Source organism: Malus sylvestris, chromosome 13 (genome assembly GCF_916048215.2).
Source record: "Malus sylvestris chromosome 13, drMalSylv7.2, whole genome shotgun sequence".
Lineage (NCBI taxonomy): Eukaryota > Viridiplantae > Streptophyta > Magnoliopsida > Rosales > Rosaceae > Malus > Malus sylvestris.
The window spans coordinates 1,251,992-1,266,108 of record NC_062272.1 but is presented as its reverse complement, the minus strand read 5'-3'; the positions used below and the strand labels follow the sequence as shown (position 1 = coordinate 1,266,108).

General features: G+C 34.9%; 2 protein-coding genes across 2 annotated transcripts; both read right to left on the bottom strand.

Moving 5' to 3' along the window:
* Positions 1-261: 261 nt before the first annotated feature.
* Positions 262-2,922, bottom strand: LOC126596245 (plasmodesmata-located protein 6-like). Its single transcript, XM_050262763.1, has 3 exons — positions 1,881-2,922; positions 834-965; positions 262-583 (listed from the first exon to the last, which is right to left on the bottom strand). The coding sequence occupies exons 1-3, from the start codon at positions 2,602-2,604 to the stop codon at positions 573-575; spliced, it is 867 nt and encodes a 288-aa protein (XP_050118720.1). The 5' UTR covers positions 2,605-2,922; the 3' UTR covers positions 262-572.
* Positions 2,923-8,535: 5,613 nt separating this feature from the next.
* Positions 8,536-11,623, bottom strand: LOC126596246 (probable peroxygenase 4). The gene is made up of 7 exons (XM_050262764.1): positions 11,400-11,623; positions 11,144-11,254; positions 10,961-11,046; positions 9,919-10,013; positions 9,298-9,423; positions 9,061-9,210; positions 8,536-8,899 (listed from the first exon to the last, which is right to left on the bottom strand). The coding sequence occupies exons 1-7, from the start codon at positions 11,437-11,439 to the stop codon at positions 8,890-8,892; spliced, it is 618 nt and encodes a 205-aa protein (XP_050118721.1). The 5' UTR covers positions 11,440-11,623; the 3' UTR covers positions 8,536-8,889.
* Positions 11,624-14,117: the final 2,494 nt, after the last annotated feature.

The following is a 14,117-nucleotide window of genomic DNA, read 5'->3' as shown; positions in this document are numbered from 1 at the left end:
CCATAACGCCCAACAAAAGTAATAAAGAAAAGCATCACAAAAGAACACTTTTCCCGTAAGTTTACTTTGTTTAACGAGCTTTGACGCAATAAAATTATTACTCATTTATAATAGAAATGTTACGTGTTCGAATTGTGAAAATAACTTCTTTACAAAGCAAGATTAAGATTATATACAATCGACATCCTCTTTCAGACGATCCTCGTAAAGTCGAAAGACTTATTAGCTCAGGATTGCCCTTTTAAGAGTAATCAAGTGGGATTAGTAGAGGAATCTTCGTGCCTTTTTTTATTCTTATTGATCAAAGTTTGCATTTCACTTGTTTCAAGGTTGCCCTTTATACATCTTTCTTCCTTTCTATCCACCCTCACTGTTCTTTTGCAAAAGGCAATATGCCATAAACTATTACATCAAAGAGAGAGAGCAATGGAGGGAGAGAGAAGAAGTTGAATTTTGAAGCAAAAAAAAAAAAAAAAAAAAAAACGAGACACCAAAAGACATCTAAATTACCAGGCTTAGCTAGGAACACTTGCTCTGCTTTCATCCAGAACTATCCACAATCTGCATTTTATTTATTTACAACCTGCACAGTTTGTAAAAGAGTTTAATAAGAATTATGATCTTGTATCGTATTATCTGGGAAAGGCTTACATAAATTTCTCTGGACGTCACCATGATTTTTCAAACTTAATATTTAATGTCACATACAGAGCTAAAATAAATAACATTGTATTATTGATCTAAAACATCGTAATGCATGTAAGTCTCTTTCATATACTCAGGCTTAAGGGCAAAGTGGGGTCAGATAGCAGAGAAAGAGCTTTGATTTGTACCTTTTTCATCGCGGTCCAATTTTTTCCAGAAGTGGTGAATAAATACGGTGAGCAGTGCAGCGGCTGCTACGATTCCGATGAGTATTGCAAGTGTCTTGTCAAGATCGTCATTGTTATCGTCATCATCATGATCTAAAGCAGAACAAAAATAAAAAAAAGCAAATAAGAACATCAAACACTATATAAACAGTTCACCTTTATGCACGTACGGCAAACAGATTAAAGTAACAATCATGCAATAAAATCAATGATTAATATGGTGATTTGATGCAATTAAGCTTGGTTGGATGAGATCTACGTGTGTTGGTGGACTCTACCTCTATAAAAAATGTGATACAAATATAGTATAAAAGATGTAGTTAAAAGGATTTGTTTCAAGTAATCTGAATATCACTACTTTCATGCTAAAGTAGTAAAATGGGTCTCATTTATCCCATTGACATGCAAATTAAAAAGGAAACTATGAGCTTTTTGAAACACGAGAAAGTCCTATTATTTACTATATAACATAATCTTAGGCATCTTTACGTTTTGTGTTTTTTTACAAAGTTCATTTAGCGAGAAATGCTATTGACATTAAAAGCTGCCCAAAAAATAATCCTCATGCACTCATCTTCTATGTAAAAAAAAAAAAAAAAAAAAAAATACATGACAATTAAGAATGTCGATAACAATTTCCCCATCCAACATCCCATCATGAAAAGAAAAGAAGAACATATTCATGCGTACTGTTTATGCAATAAGAGCCAAAGTGTCAATACTTGGTCTTCTAAACTGCAAATCCATCATCAATCAAACTGAACGTAACAACCACTCTGAAAAACAAAGTACTTGGATATTCCTAATCACCACCAAACACCTCCCTTAGCAACACATACACAACACGAAACCAAACCTACTCACTAATTAAATACACTAATACATAAAAACGAAAAAAAGGAGAGAACAATCAGAAGAAAAGTGAATTTACCAAAACAACCATTCAAAGAGTAAATAACCAAAAACCAGAAAGAGGAAACCACCATCCAGGGTGGCGAACCATCTTACCATGACCGTCGTTCGAGTTATATCCCCCTTCCAAGTAGCGCGCGTAGCACTTAGCCAAGAATATGTCGCCCCACGAGCTGGTCCCGCACCCGGACCTGAGCTGTCCGACGGCTCCCGACAGACAATCCTGGCACTCGCTCGGACTCAAATCCCCGACACACTGCGCCACGCCCCGAACATTCCCGGAGCCGCTAACCCTGTATGGCTTGTAGGTCCCATCTCCGGCCCCCAGATTCGCCAGCACGGCATCCAGGTCGGTCACCGCATTCGAGTCAAACCCATTCGACGGCCCACATTTCTTAACCACCAGTGTCTTGTCCTCCACCCCTAAGAACGTCGCGTTGTCGTACTTCACCAAGCAGCCCTCGAGCTGCAACGCGCCGCCACAGGAGTTGACGCATAGGGTGCCGAGTTGACTAGCCGCGCGAGCGACGCACTGGGAGCAGTCATTGCTGCTGAGGTCGCCGCGGCATTGGAAGAGGCCGTAAAGGGTGTCCTGGGAGCCGGCGGAGCTGCTGCCGGGGAAGGTGAAGTTGTTGTAGGTGGAGAACATGGCTGAGTTGCCCAGGGAGGTGAGGACCGAGTTGACTTTCGACTCGTAGGGTGAACCCGGGAGGTATTTTTGCTGAGAACAGCCGCCGAAGACGAAGGAGGTGGTTGCGGATGATGATGGAGTTGCGAGGAAGGAAACAGTAAGTAGGAAAACAAATACAGAAGACATCATGATTTGAGTTGTGAGGTGGTGGCTGCAGCAAGTTAGAAGAGAGAGAGAGAAATGGGAAGAAATATAGGGTTTTTGAATTATGAAGTGTGAAGATTCAAGGGGTTGTCAATGGAGTGCCTTCAAGTAACAAATATGAATATTTGGAAAGGCATAAACTGCAGCACCTCTTTTAGTGTGTGTGTGTGTGTTTGTGAGAGAGAGAGAGAGAGAGAGAGAGAGAGAGAGAGGATGTATGTGTGTGTGAGATAGATAGAGGAAGAGAGAAAGAGGGGTAAGGTTGCTTTGGGGGGAATTTACGTAAGGGAGTGAGAAACTCGATGGTTTGGTGCATATATGAATAATGATGGATTATTTTGAAGCCAAAAGGCTATGGGTTGGATGAGCGTGACTCACTAACGAGTAATCTTTTCCAATGTAACAATCCAGCGTTCTCTTTACGTTATGTTACTAATTCATACATCATACATATTATTTATTAATACAAAAAATTAGTTATGTACATTTATTTTCTCTTTATGTAATCCTCCATTTGTTTGTTCATTGATTTTTTTTTTTACAAGTTTAAAAATGACCATATAAAGAAAAAATTGTGGTGCAAAAATTATTTTCCTTATTGATATTATACTCTAGCAATTTAGGATTCGTTTAGAAATGATTTTAAAATGATTGAAACTGCTTTGGTCATATTGATTTTGGATTCCAAAAGCATTTAAAGTGCTTTTTAGAATAAGTGACAGACATGTATTTCTTGCATGAAGCATTCAAGTGCTTTTTAAAGATCAACTTATATTTTTATTAAAGATTAATTTCAAAAACATTTTCTTCGAAAAAACGTTTAATCATCTTAAAAATACTTTTACACTAACTCTTAAATTGATCTTTTAAGACTTGAATGAATAGCACCATATATGACTATGATCGTCACTAAAAAATTCTTTTCAATCAAGCTCGTACGAAAGTATAGTAATTGATGGTTATGAAGCATGTGGGTGTTAGTTAAAAGCTTAGTTGGCTTCAAATTAGTGAGTTTAAAAGTCAATTATGGTTGAGGGGACTGGTTACGGTTGACCACGTCATCATAAAAAAAGTAGTCTGCAGGATGACTTTGACAACTTCTACCGGTTGGCAGTTGGTCCTCTTTGAATAACACGCAACTCAATTGATTTGTTTATACGAATCATTGAGAGATTTTTCAGTGTGACCGTCACACGAGATAATACATTACGTATTTTTTTAGAAATGTTGAGTTATGTGTATTAAAAGATTAATAACTTAAAAATTAAAAAATTTCACCACTTACATAAAAACATGTGATGTACCATCCGTGTTCTTATTACAACTAAAAATTTATCCGAATCATCTGCTAATGATACTTTTAAAGTTTAGGTAATTTCAAAGAAGGATGCTTTTAACATTAAAATTATTATTAAATTATGAGTGTGAGTGAAAAATGGAAGCTTTTAGGAACATTAACATAATGTGAGTAAATATTTTGTGGTTTGAAAAGTAGCTAATTAAGTTAGTCCATACTCCAAGGGAACCGGATCCCCTCCTGAACATGGGGACCGGAGCCTGCTGAGCAGTCCATCTGAGCTCTTGAAATTTGATCTCTAATAACTGTAATTATTATAACTTTTGAAACGACCTCTTTTTGTAGCTGTTAAATCAAGTTTCAAGCACCCAGATGAACTGCTCAGCTGGCTTTGATCCCCGTGCTCAGGAGGGGATCCGGTTCCTACTCCAGGGTCCACAATAATTCAACTGATTTTTTACTTAAAGCTAGCTAAGGCTTAATTAATGCCACTTCCATGGCCTCCAAAGTTAGGTGTAGCTTTGAATTTACATCAACGCAGACATCTCCTCTTATTCGTAATAAGATAACAATCAATCCTAAACGAGTTCAATTGAGATAGATCACAAAGAGGTCAAATTAGGAACTCCGCGTACAAGTGATAAGTTATTAACTACATATACACATCCGGTCATATATGTATTACAAATTACAATAACGAATACATAAAGAGGAGTTTTTAAAATGCTAGATGTAAAAACATCTCTCCCTAGCATGATAAGTTATTAACTACATATACACATCCGGTCATATATGTATTACAAATTACAATAACGAATACATAAAGAGGAGTTTTTAAAATGCTAGATATAAAAACATCTCTCCCTAGCATGGTAGTAAGTACTCTATGGTTCAGATCTTTAGCAGGTTTATTGGTAGAGATCAATCGTTTTTTTCCGGATGCATTGATATTCTCCATTTTTTCCTTCTAACTATTGACATGGGGAGGGGGAAGAAGATTAGAGATACAATCAAATATCTGTAACCAATCCCTACCCCTCCCTTCTTTTTTTCTTTTTTTACTTATTCTTTCTGAAGAAAAAAATGGAGTTTTAAGTGCAGAAGATTTGATGCCGAAAAAAAAATTCGTTTGGCAAACAAAACTGCAGAAAGAAAATTTGAATTCATTGCAAGGGGGCGGCCACACTTTCCGGTCCAATCGAACTAAGTGGAAATCAGCAAATTAATTACGGAAAAATGAATCTTACGAGGAGGAGAAGAAACGTATTATTTGTTCAACGTCTAGCGTGACAAGTTTATTAGTCAGTGATTACGTAATTAACTAAGAGGTGATTAATCCGTCACAAGAATTAGATTCAATTTTTTAGTCAGTAAGATGCAAAAAAAAAGGATCATGGATAAAGAAACGAGCATTAAGCAAACCGTGGGTAGCGTATATACTTTATTAGTTTACACCATATGATCTGATCCTTATGAATATTCAGGCTCTTGCACGTCTCTATTACACAAAATTATAATTAAAAAGATATAATTATTGATATGATAGAAAATGAAGTTTATGTACATTTTTCAATATTTTTAATGATAGAAACATAAGACCTACACATTTCTAAAATTGAAATTCAACTATCTACTTCATGTTCATGATGAGTTGCACTTACACCACACGAAACAAAAACGTTTTTTTATTTTTTTTATTTTGTGAATGAGAGGTACCAAAATTGATGTTCCCATCACCATTGTTTTTCAAATATATCAGAGTCACAACTAATATTTTATGTTTCATGATAAGTAATTTTTAATATTTATATACATAATTAATTATATCTGGATACACACATTTTGATATTTATTTTGCATGGTCTATTTTGTAATGTATTTTAATGATCTGAACCATCTATATTTAGTACATCATTCATATATCATACTTGTAAAGAGTTAGACAAAACTAAAATTATTAAAATATTAATTTGTAGTGAAGAAAATAGACGGATATGGTTTTACAAAGAAACACTAAATCTAATCCAAACTATCATATGATTTTGGGGTCGGGTGATTTTTGGTGGAAATAATCTTTGAGGTAAGACATAAAAGATAAATGATACCCACAAATATATGTGTTAAAAAACAAGATCTCTTTGGTCAAATTTTGAAGAAAGGTCTAAATTATATTTATAAAGAAGAGAAGGCAAACCAGTACACATAGAAAACTAGAAGCAAGAAAGAAAAAAAAAACTTGTGTGTGCAAGAGATTAGACAAGCCAAACTACATACAGGTTATATCATACCTTAAAAAATAGGGAGTTTTAACGAAACGTCCGTGGTACTGTTCACTTTAACGAAAAACCACATTTTTACATTAAAAAGTCAATCATGGTACTATTCACTTTACTTTTTATTTTGTCCTTATCGTTAAAACTCAAAGTTTTCAAGCTTTTTTCATTAGTTTTCCTTAAAAAATATTGGTAATTCGTGCACATGTGCACTGTATCTATATTTTTAACCCTAGAGCCATTTTATTTTGAAGTATGGAGGTTATAAAGTAAATCATCCATGCTTTACGCCATGCCAAAGCAAATGTACAGTATGAAAGACAAATGAAATGGATTGATTCCAATGTACGTGTTTTGGAAAAGAACACTCCTTACTAATATTATTCCATCCTTTTTGTCACACAAATTCCAAGTCTTTGTTAAAATAAATCCCTGCAAGTGGGATTGTCAATTGTGGAAAGAAAAAAAGCAAGCAAAAGAAGGGAACTTCCTTTCCATCAAATGGGAAATTTCGGGAAAAGACAGATGTGATGGAGATGCAACATTGCAGGAGAAGAGAGAGGGAACAAAAGGGAGGGTCCCCTTCAATAATATGGCAATAATATAGTGAAGTTTCGTAGTTATACAATGTAAAGTGATTGTTTTGTGCCGATTAGGATTGATTGAGTTGATAAGGATCGATCTCTTTACTAGTCAAAAGCTTCGGTTCAAGTCTCGCTACTAACAATAATTCTTGGTGGGTAATCTATAAAAACAAAAAAATGGATTAAGATCCTCTTTGCAAGTTCTCAAAGAGGCTTACGATATGCCTTAACTCTGGAATGAGGTAGCCACTCCTTATCCTAAACTTTTTTTATCCAAAAAAAAGTGAGGGGTTTTGTCTTCCATCGATGCTTTTGAATTTTGATGTGGCCACAATACATAAGATTAACAAATTGTCAGTTTGCCCCTCCATGCCACCATTGCTTGCTTTTATTTTTATGTGCTAGATTAATTAACTTCACCAGCGGACTCGGGTCAGCATGTCCATGGCCATGGCCAACCATGCCGATTGATCATGTGCAATGGTTGTGGGTGTAAACATATTATTGAAAAGGTAGCAGATGTTTGCTCCGATTTGATTTACAACTCAAATCTCTTATATTTTTGTTCGACTGGTAAAAGAGCTAGACTTTTTTGGTACACATAACGGAATTGAATCCTAAACTCATCGTACTCGTGATTCGTTTCCCGTCATTCACGCCACTTGGGCAACCCCCAAGGCTGAAATTTATTACTTACATGAGTTAGATTGCTTGAGTTTGTACCATTCATTACATAAGAGCAAGTACATCCGTTTTAGAGAGCAAGCGCAAGCAAGAGTACTAACTCACTCAAAGGGTACCATTTATTATATAAGAGCAAAGCCACGTCGACTAGTTATTGGCCTGTCTGCAGTTGGACTGCTGCAGACAGGGCTCGTTATTGTAGTTGTTGTCGGCCACTTGTCCATAATCGCATGTGTGTTACACTCGCCTGACACAGAGCCTTGCCCACAAGCACAAGACCGGGCTTCAGATGCTTGGGTATTTGGACTTGCTTGGCACACTACTTGCCCTTGCATTTTTGGAGGGCAAATTTTGAGCCCTTACTCTTGTCTTGCACCAACTGCTGGAGCTGCTCTAATGAATTCATATTTGTATACACCTTTATAAATTACCTCTTATATATATATATATATATATATATATATATACACACACATATATGCGCAAGTCCCACATACATCAATGGTTCATTTATACAAAGAGAAATGGTCAACAAAGTGCGTGGTCATTAAACAGAATAAATGGTATTATTTAGTGTCCAAAAATAAAATTAGCATTATTGATTGGTGATAGATGAATGGGACCTCAATGGAGCATTCGAACAAATAGGGGAAAACCCACAATCCATATTTTATAAGGCCCAAGAGACCAGTTAGACCTACGTTTCACAACCCATATTTTGTGTCATCCGTGAACCAACGGAATTGGCAACTCTTGTGGTCCTTGGTTGAGCAACGTTTGTTTGAATAAATTAAGGAACCTTGGTTGAGCAACGTTGGTTTGAATAAATTAAGGAATTGAAACACAAATAGCATAGGTGGGTTATTTTTTACTGTTGATGTACCAAGACACCAACGGTTATGTTTAACCCACATGCATAGCTGCAGATTATAATATTTAACTGCATATAAAAATCTTGAATTACTCCGCCTTCAACATTCATGCTCGCTCAATTACCCCTCAATTAAACACACAATTAAACATGCAACGTCTAACTCAAGCCACTGCCATGCAAACATAGATGATTAAACGGAGGACAGCAATCGAATCATTCATGTGTAATATACTATTTCACTGTATCAATACAAATATCAAACACTACAGATCTCCCCCACGAGAACAACTAGTTGCGAGGTCTTCCGTGTGATGTCTATGCAACAAACAACTCAAGCCGTAGAGGAAATTGTGTGGATGGTATGGAAATCGAAAAATAAATAAACTAATCAACTTATAACTTATTTACACACATGAATGGATGAACTAACAAACAACTTCCACAATCTCTAAACAATATCAACACACAGCGCACAATATAAACACCGGCATACTTTCGATCATCCACCGGGCAGGGCCAAATGGACAACAGCAGCCTATACAATCTGCCAAACTTTTTTCAGACAACACTGCATCAAGAAAAAATAAAAAAAATAAAAACTCCCAATATATAATTCGTCTTGCTTGCTTCACAAGGTTCATTTACATGTAGCCAGTAATTATTAACTCGTTAAAATGTTTAGGAACATATTAATAAATCCAGTATGGTTGAATAATTAGAACTAATTACTCTTTCTTTTTGTCTCCGTCGGATTTTTCCTTCTCCATGCGTTCGAACAAGGTTCCGTCGTAAACAGCTCTAACGGTATCTTTGTGCAGCAAACCATTCTTGTCCTTGCAGAGAACGTATAAGATCTTCCATTCTGTATAGGCAGCAACCCTGCATTTTATATTCCATCGTTAATTTAGTTATGTTCTCTCTTTTATATTTCAGCAGGACATGAAATATATATGAGAAACTTATTACCATCCTGCATAATCCTTGGGAACCCTATTAGCCTTTAGCATGCCCATCAGTTCATCTGATGTCAACGAATTTGGATGCGTATGGGCATGCTTTGCAAAGATTTCTTCAAATTTCAACGGAACAAACCTGAAAAATTGTAATTGGAGAAAAATAATTAAATACAAAAAAGCTGAAAACATAATCCAAATTCCAGAAGGAAGGGGATTGGAGAGAGGTAAAAAAAGAAAGAATAAGAGTAGTTAAAAAAGGGTAATGCTTGTGTCTCCTATGGAGAGGACTTGTCCTCCCACTTACGATTAACGAACTTTTATCGTTCGAACATTATAATCGAAACCGTTTATTTTTTTTATCATTATCTTGATCATATGTATAAAAAATTATTCAATTTGAAGATCTTTTAGTCATTCGTAAACATAAAACAAATGAACATTTAATCATAAGATTGCTCATTGTAACCAAAATTATTGGTCGGTATAACACGTAAGAATAATTTAGTTGTTCATGTTCTTCTGCAAGCAATAACAATTAAAGCTATTTAATACGGCATCCATCAGACTATATATAATAAGAAGATTATATTATACAGAAAATTGATATCAATTAATTAATTAATAATTATACCTTCCTTCAGTATCATAGACACCAGAGTCACTGCCATGTTTTGCTTTATGGATATTTTTAACTTCAATTGGGAAAAGTAGAGAAGGAAACTTTCCCTGCACCAAACACAGAAGCAAAAGCCACGTCACTTCTACTCAACGTAATAGCAGCAAACGCGTCGAAATAGACAGAATTTATTCCCCCTATAACACATGTTCTTTCTTCTTTGTTTGGTTAATGCGTCACAATATTCTTACAACAGCGCACATTCAACCAAATATTCAATAATAGTGTAAAACAATTTTTTTTAAGTTGCAACGTACAATAATTTTACAATTTTGTAAACAAACGAGAATTTTTTCTAATATGAACTATTTTAATCTATAAGAAAAAGAATAGAATTCGTTTGAAAGTATTTTAAAAATATTTTTTAGTTTCAAAAACGTTTGAAGCGTTTTTTCAAGATTCATTTGCATTTTTACCAAATATTGATTTCAAAACATTTTCATCAAAAATAATTTCAATCATTTTAAAAGTACTTCTAAACGATCCTTTAAAATAATAATATATTGTTTTAACCTAATCAGGATCAATAAGATAACAACAATTTAGTCCGGATTTTCTGGTAAAGGTCAAGCTAAGTTGCTTTAGTGCTACTTATCAAATCAACATTTGTCACGAACACTATACAACCCTACTGGATATTTTCCTCCATCTATAAACATGTGGACGTGAGTTTTTGACACATGTCCTAAATATAATATTTCACAAAGAAAAAGTTGGTAGCTCAGAAAACAAATATTCTAATCTGGGAATGAAATTTTACTCTTTGCCGCCGCAACATAGTCTAAAGCTTTGTACTTGTAAAATTTTCCTTATAAAAAGTTTTGTTACGAAGTGAGTCAATCTCGGGACTTCCGATGCTTGAGAGTTTGTTTGTTTTTTATTTTTTATTTTTTTAATATTTTTTTTTAAATACAAGAGGAGCGAATCGAACTCAGAATTTCCGATGCATACGCGAATGATAACCCTAGCGAGCGGAGTATGAGAGTGAGAGAGATACCTGGCGAGTCTTTTGACTGAGGGCCGCGTTGATGAGAAAGGCACTGGTTGTGGACAACAAAATGCCACACCCGATCGCACGAAAACCTGTTAATCACAGAGATTATCACTATTAATTAAATTCTACAAATTATGATAGACCGGTTTTAAAGAAGGAGAAAGGCAACAAATAATTGATAAAAACCTTGAAAAGTTTCCCAAGGATAAACAATGCCATCGTGGTTCCTGTCAAAGAAGGCTACATGTCTCTGCAGAACGTCCTGTTCGTTGGGTACAAATTTCCCACCATTATTCCCTGCATGCATCACAATTTATGCCGATATTAATTAGCATATAATTCACTTCAAAACATATATAAACCCTTTATTTAACTCTAAGCAAAACGACCGGAAAGTTCATGAAAACCTAGAGAGAAAGAGAGAGAGAGAGGAACTGCATACCTTGCTGCTTATTGTTTTCTGACAGAGAAGAGGAACCCATATTTTTCAGAAGGATTGAAAGCTTGAGAGGGGAGAAGAAGGTAAATCTGATAAAGTGGAATGGCAGTGAAGGAGAGTTATGAAAAGAACCGATCGACAAATCCAACCTAATAACGAGCGGAGCAACTTTAGAGGGTTGTGTGGGTTTTCTTTCCTGAAATGTCTGGTTTTCAAACACACAAACTAATTTATTTATAAAGGGCCAAAAGGAAGTACAAAATTTAATTTAAATATCTGGAAAGGCATGGTGATAGATATTCTACAATTATTGGAAATTATTGTGTTGTGGAAGCTTAGCGGTGCAATAACGTCCTAAATGGCAAGTCCCCACGCTGGCCCTACACGTTGACGATCAATTAGCCTATTGCCACCCGTTAATGCGCGTGACACCTCGTTCTTCTGTATTTTATTTATTTACTTTTAGAATTTTAATTCTTAAAAATAAATTCTAAAAAATACTCTACGTGAACGAGGTTGTTTCTTTTGAATTTTTATTTATTTTTTACTATTTTACACTTATTTAATTAAGTTTCTCTTTAAGGGGAATTTTGGGCATTTATCAATATATCTCTTGTATGTATAAAGGAGTACCTCAAAATATGAACCTTCGGCCATAAATTGCTCCTCAAAATGTCCAAAAATACAATTTAATTGACCATATTTTAACTTTTTAATGAATTTGAAATTTAAAACTTTAGGAAAAAATAATAATAAAAACAAACCCCCTACGTTAGCAAGTGACATTTTACCACAGTGGTGTAAAAGTGTTGAGCCCTTGCATGACGGTGTAGGCTCGACTCTGACTGTGGCTAATCTAACAAAATATATAAATAAAAAACTTGATTTCTAAAGCGTAAAGTTAAAGAGACTAAAGTTATAGACAAAATTTATAAACTAAATGACCTGTCACCAATATGAATAAACATGTTTACTAACGTTTAAGTGATAACTCAATAATCAACTTTCATATTCTTTAGTTTACAAAATTTTATCTACAATATTACTCTTTTCTAAATCTTCTTTTTTTGTAAAATTCCATAAAAAATTAATTTTACATAAAAAAGTCAATTGCCACACCGTCTCACTAAATTTGGTTTCTTCCTTTATTTAATGTCTTTTTTATTATTAATTAGGAATATTTATTTACTATTCTTTTGATAGCAGAGTCATAGACATAGGGAAGCGATCTCTCTCTTCTCTTAGACTCTCGCCTTTTTCAAACGAGGAGGGCATCTTCCCAACGGCACTTCAACAATTTTTCAAAATTTTCTTTTCTTTATCTCTTTTTTATTTCATTTTGTTCAGCCATCAAGCTATCTACTTCGGAGAATCCTGAAAGTTTTTGCTATGATATCTTAATTATTGTTCTTATAGCATGCCTTTTTGAAACCCTTCATGTTATTTTCATTTTTCTTTTATTGACACCGCATTGAACACACATCCAATTGTGTATACTCAACATACATTATTATCTTATAATTATATGTTAGAGTGCGTTGTTTAATTACGAAAAGCAATGTATAATAATTATTAGCTGCATATTTAACGTACGTACGCAACCCTACCTCAAAACGATGCTGCGGAAACCAAAGACATTAAACTAACACACGAATAATATACTTTGATCTTAAGAATTAAACAAATAATTAAACAAAAAGGAAAACAGCAAACAAGGAAAGGCAAAGAGGCGTGATTGGTTAAGTGTGGGGGCAGATTGTCTGCCCTCCTAGTTGTGATGCTATTCTATGCCCTCTTATTTATACGGTCAAGGTTAAGTCACGTTAATATTTTATATTAATTTTTTAATAATATAAAATATTGACGTAACTTAACCGTAATCGCATAAAATATGAGGACAAAAAATAGCACAACAACTAGGAGAGCAGGCAATCTGCCTCCTTTTGCTTTTGCTTTACAGAAACAGATAACAGATAAATGATGCTGCTGTTAGCTTTTACGTCACTTCCGAATAGTCTCAACTCGTACGTATCAGCTCTGAGCTCACCAGGTGTGAATGCTCCCTCTTCAATGTTGGCCACACGCACATAACACGCAGTCAGTCATGCGAAAAAGATGGCCATCGATTCGAGCCCACCACCTGCAGAAGCTTCCCTTCCCTCCCAACAAGTTCAAAACAAATGTCCAATCCAAATGACTGAAGCTGCGCCATTCGCATCTTTCATTGTGTTTTTTTTTTGTTTCTTCACTTTCCTCTTTCAGAAATCTGAAGCTTCCCTCCCAACAAGTTCAAAACCACAAATGTCCAAATGACTGAAGCTTCTCCATTTGCATCAAAATTACCTACCTACTGTTTTTTACTCTTCTTGTCCTTTGCAATAGGATATCTTACACTAAATTTATTTAAACTACAGTCGAACCTTTCCATAAAAAAAACCATAGCCAAACTTTTGTTTTTTTGAACAAATAATATTATTTATACCAAGGTGATGAGGGAGTGAGGTAGGCTTTACAATTGATTAGTAATGATATGGTTCAAATTCGTCTTAGACGAAAATCGAACTTAAAATCTCTCATTTTCAAGTAAAAAGAAATATTATTAGACCGCAGTACCGTGCTCAAACTAGTTCAACTAAATCCATGTTTGTCTTTATTTCTATTTTATTCAATTTGCTAATGATATATTATTACCGGGTGCAACTTTTTACCCTCTTTTTAAGT

What these genes read in the sequence shown, in the direction of transcription:
- LOC126596245 (XM_050262763.1), bottom strand. Translation starts at nt 2,604, where the DNA reads ATGATGTCTTCTGTATTTGTTTTCCTACTTACTGTTTCCTTCCTCGCA. An exon ending in TAACTCGAACGACGGTCATG is followed by an intron (nt 966 to 1,880) that starts GTAAGATGGTTC and finishes GTTCTGCTTTAG; the next exon opens with ATCATGATGATGACGATAAC.
- LOC126596246 (XM_050262764.1), bottom strand. Translation starts at nt 11,439, where the DNA reads ATGGGTTCCTCTTCTCTGTCAGAAAACAATAAGCAGCAAG. An exon ending in AGAAAACAATAAGCAGCAAG is followed by an intron (nt 11,255 to 11,399) that starts GTATGCAGTTCC and finishes TGATGCATGCAG; the next exon opens with GGAATAATGGTGGGAAATTT. An exon ending in TCCTTGGGAAACTTTTCAAG is followed by an intron (nt 11,047 to 11,143) that starts GTTTTTATCAAT and finishes TGTGATTAACAG; the next exon opens with GTTTTCGTGCGATCGGGTGT.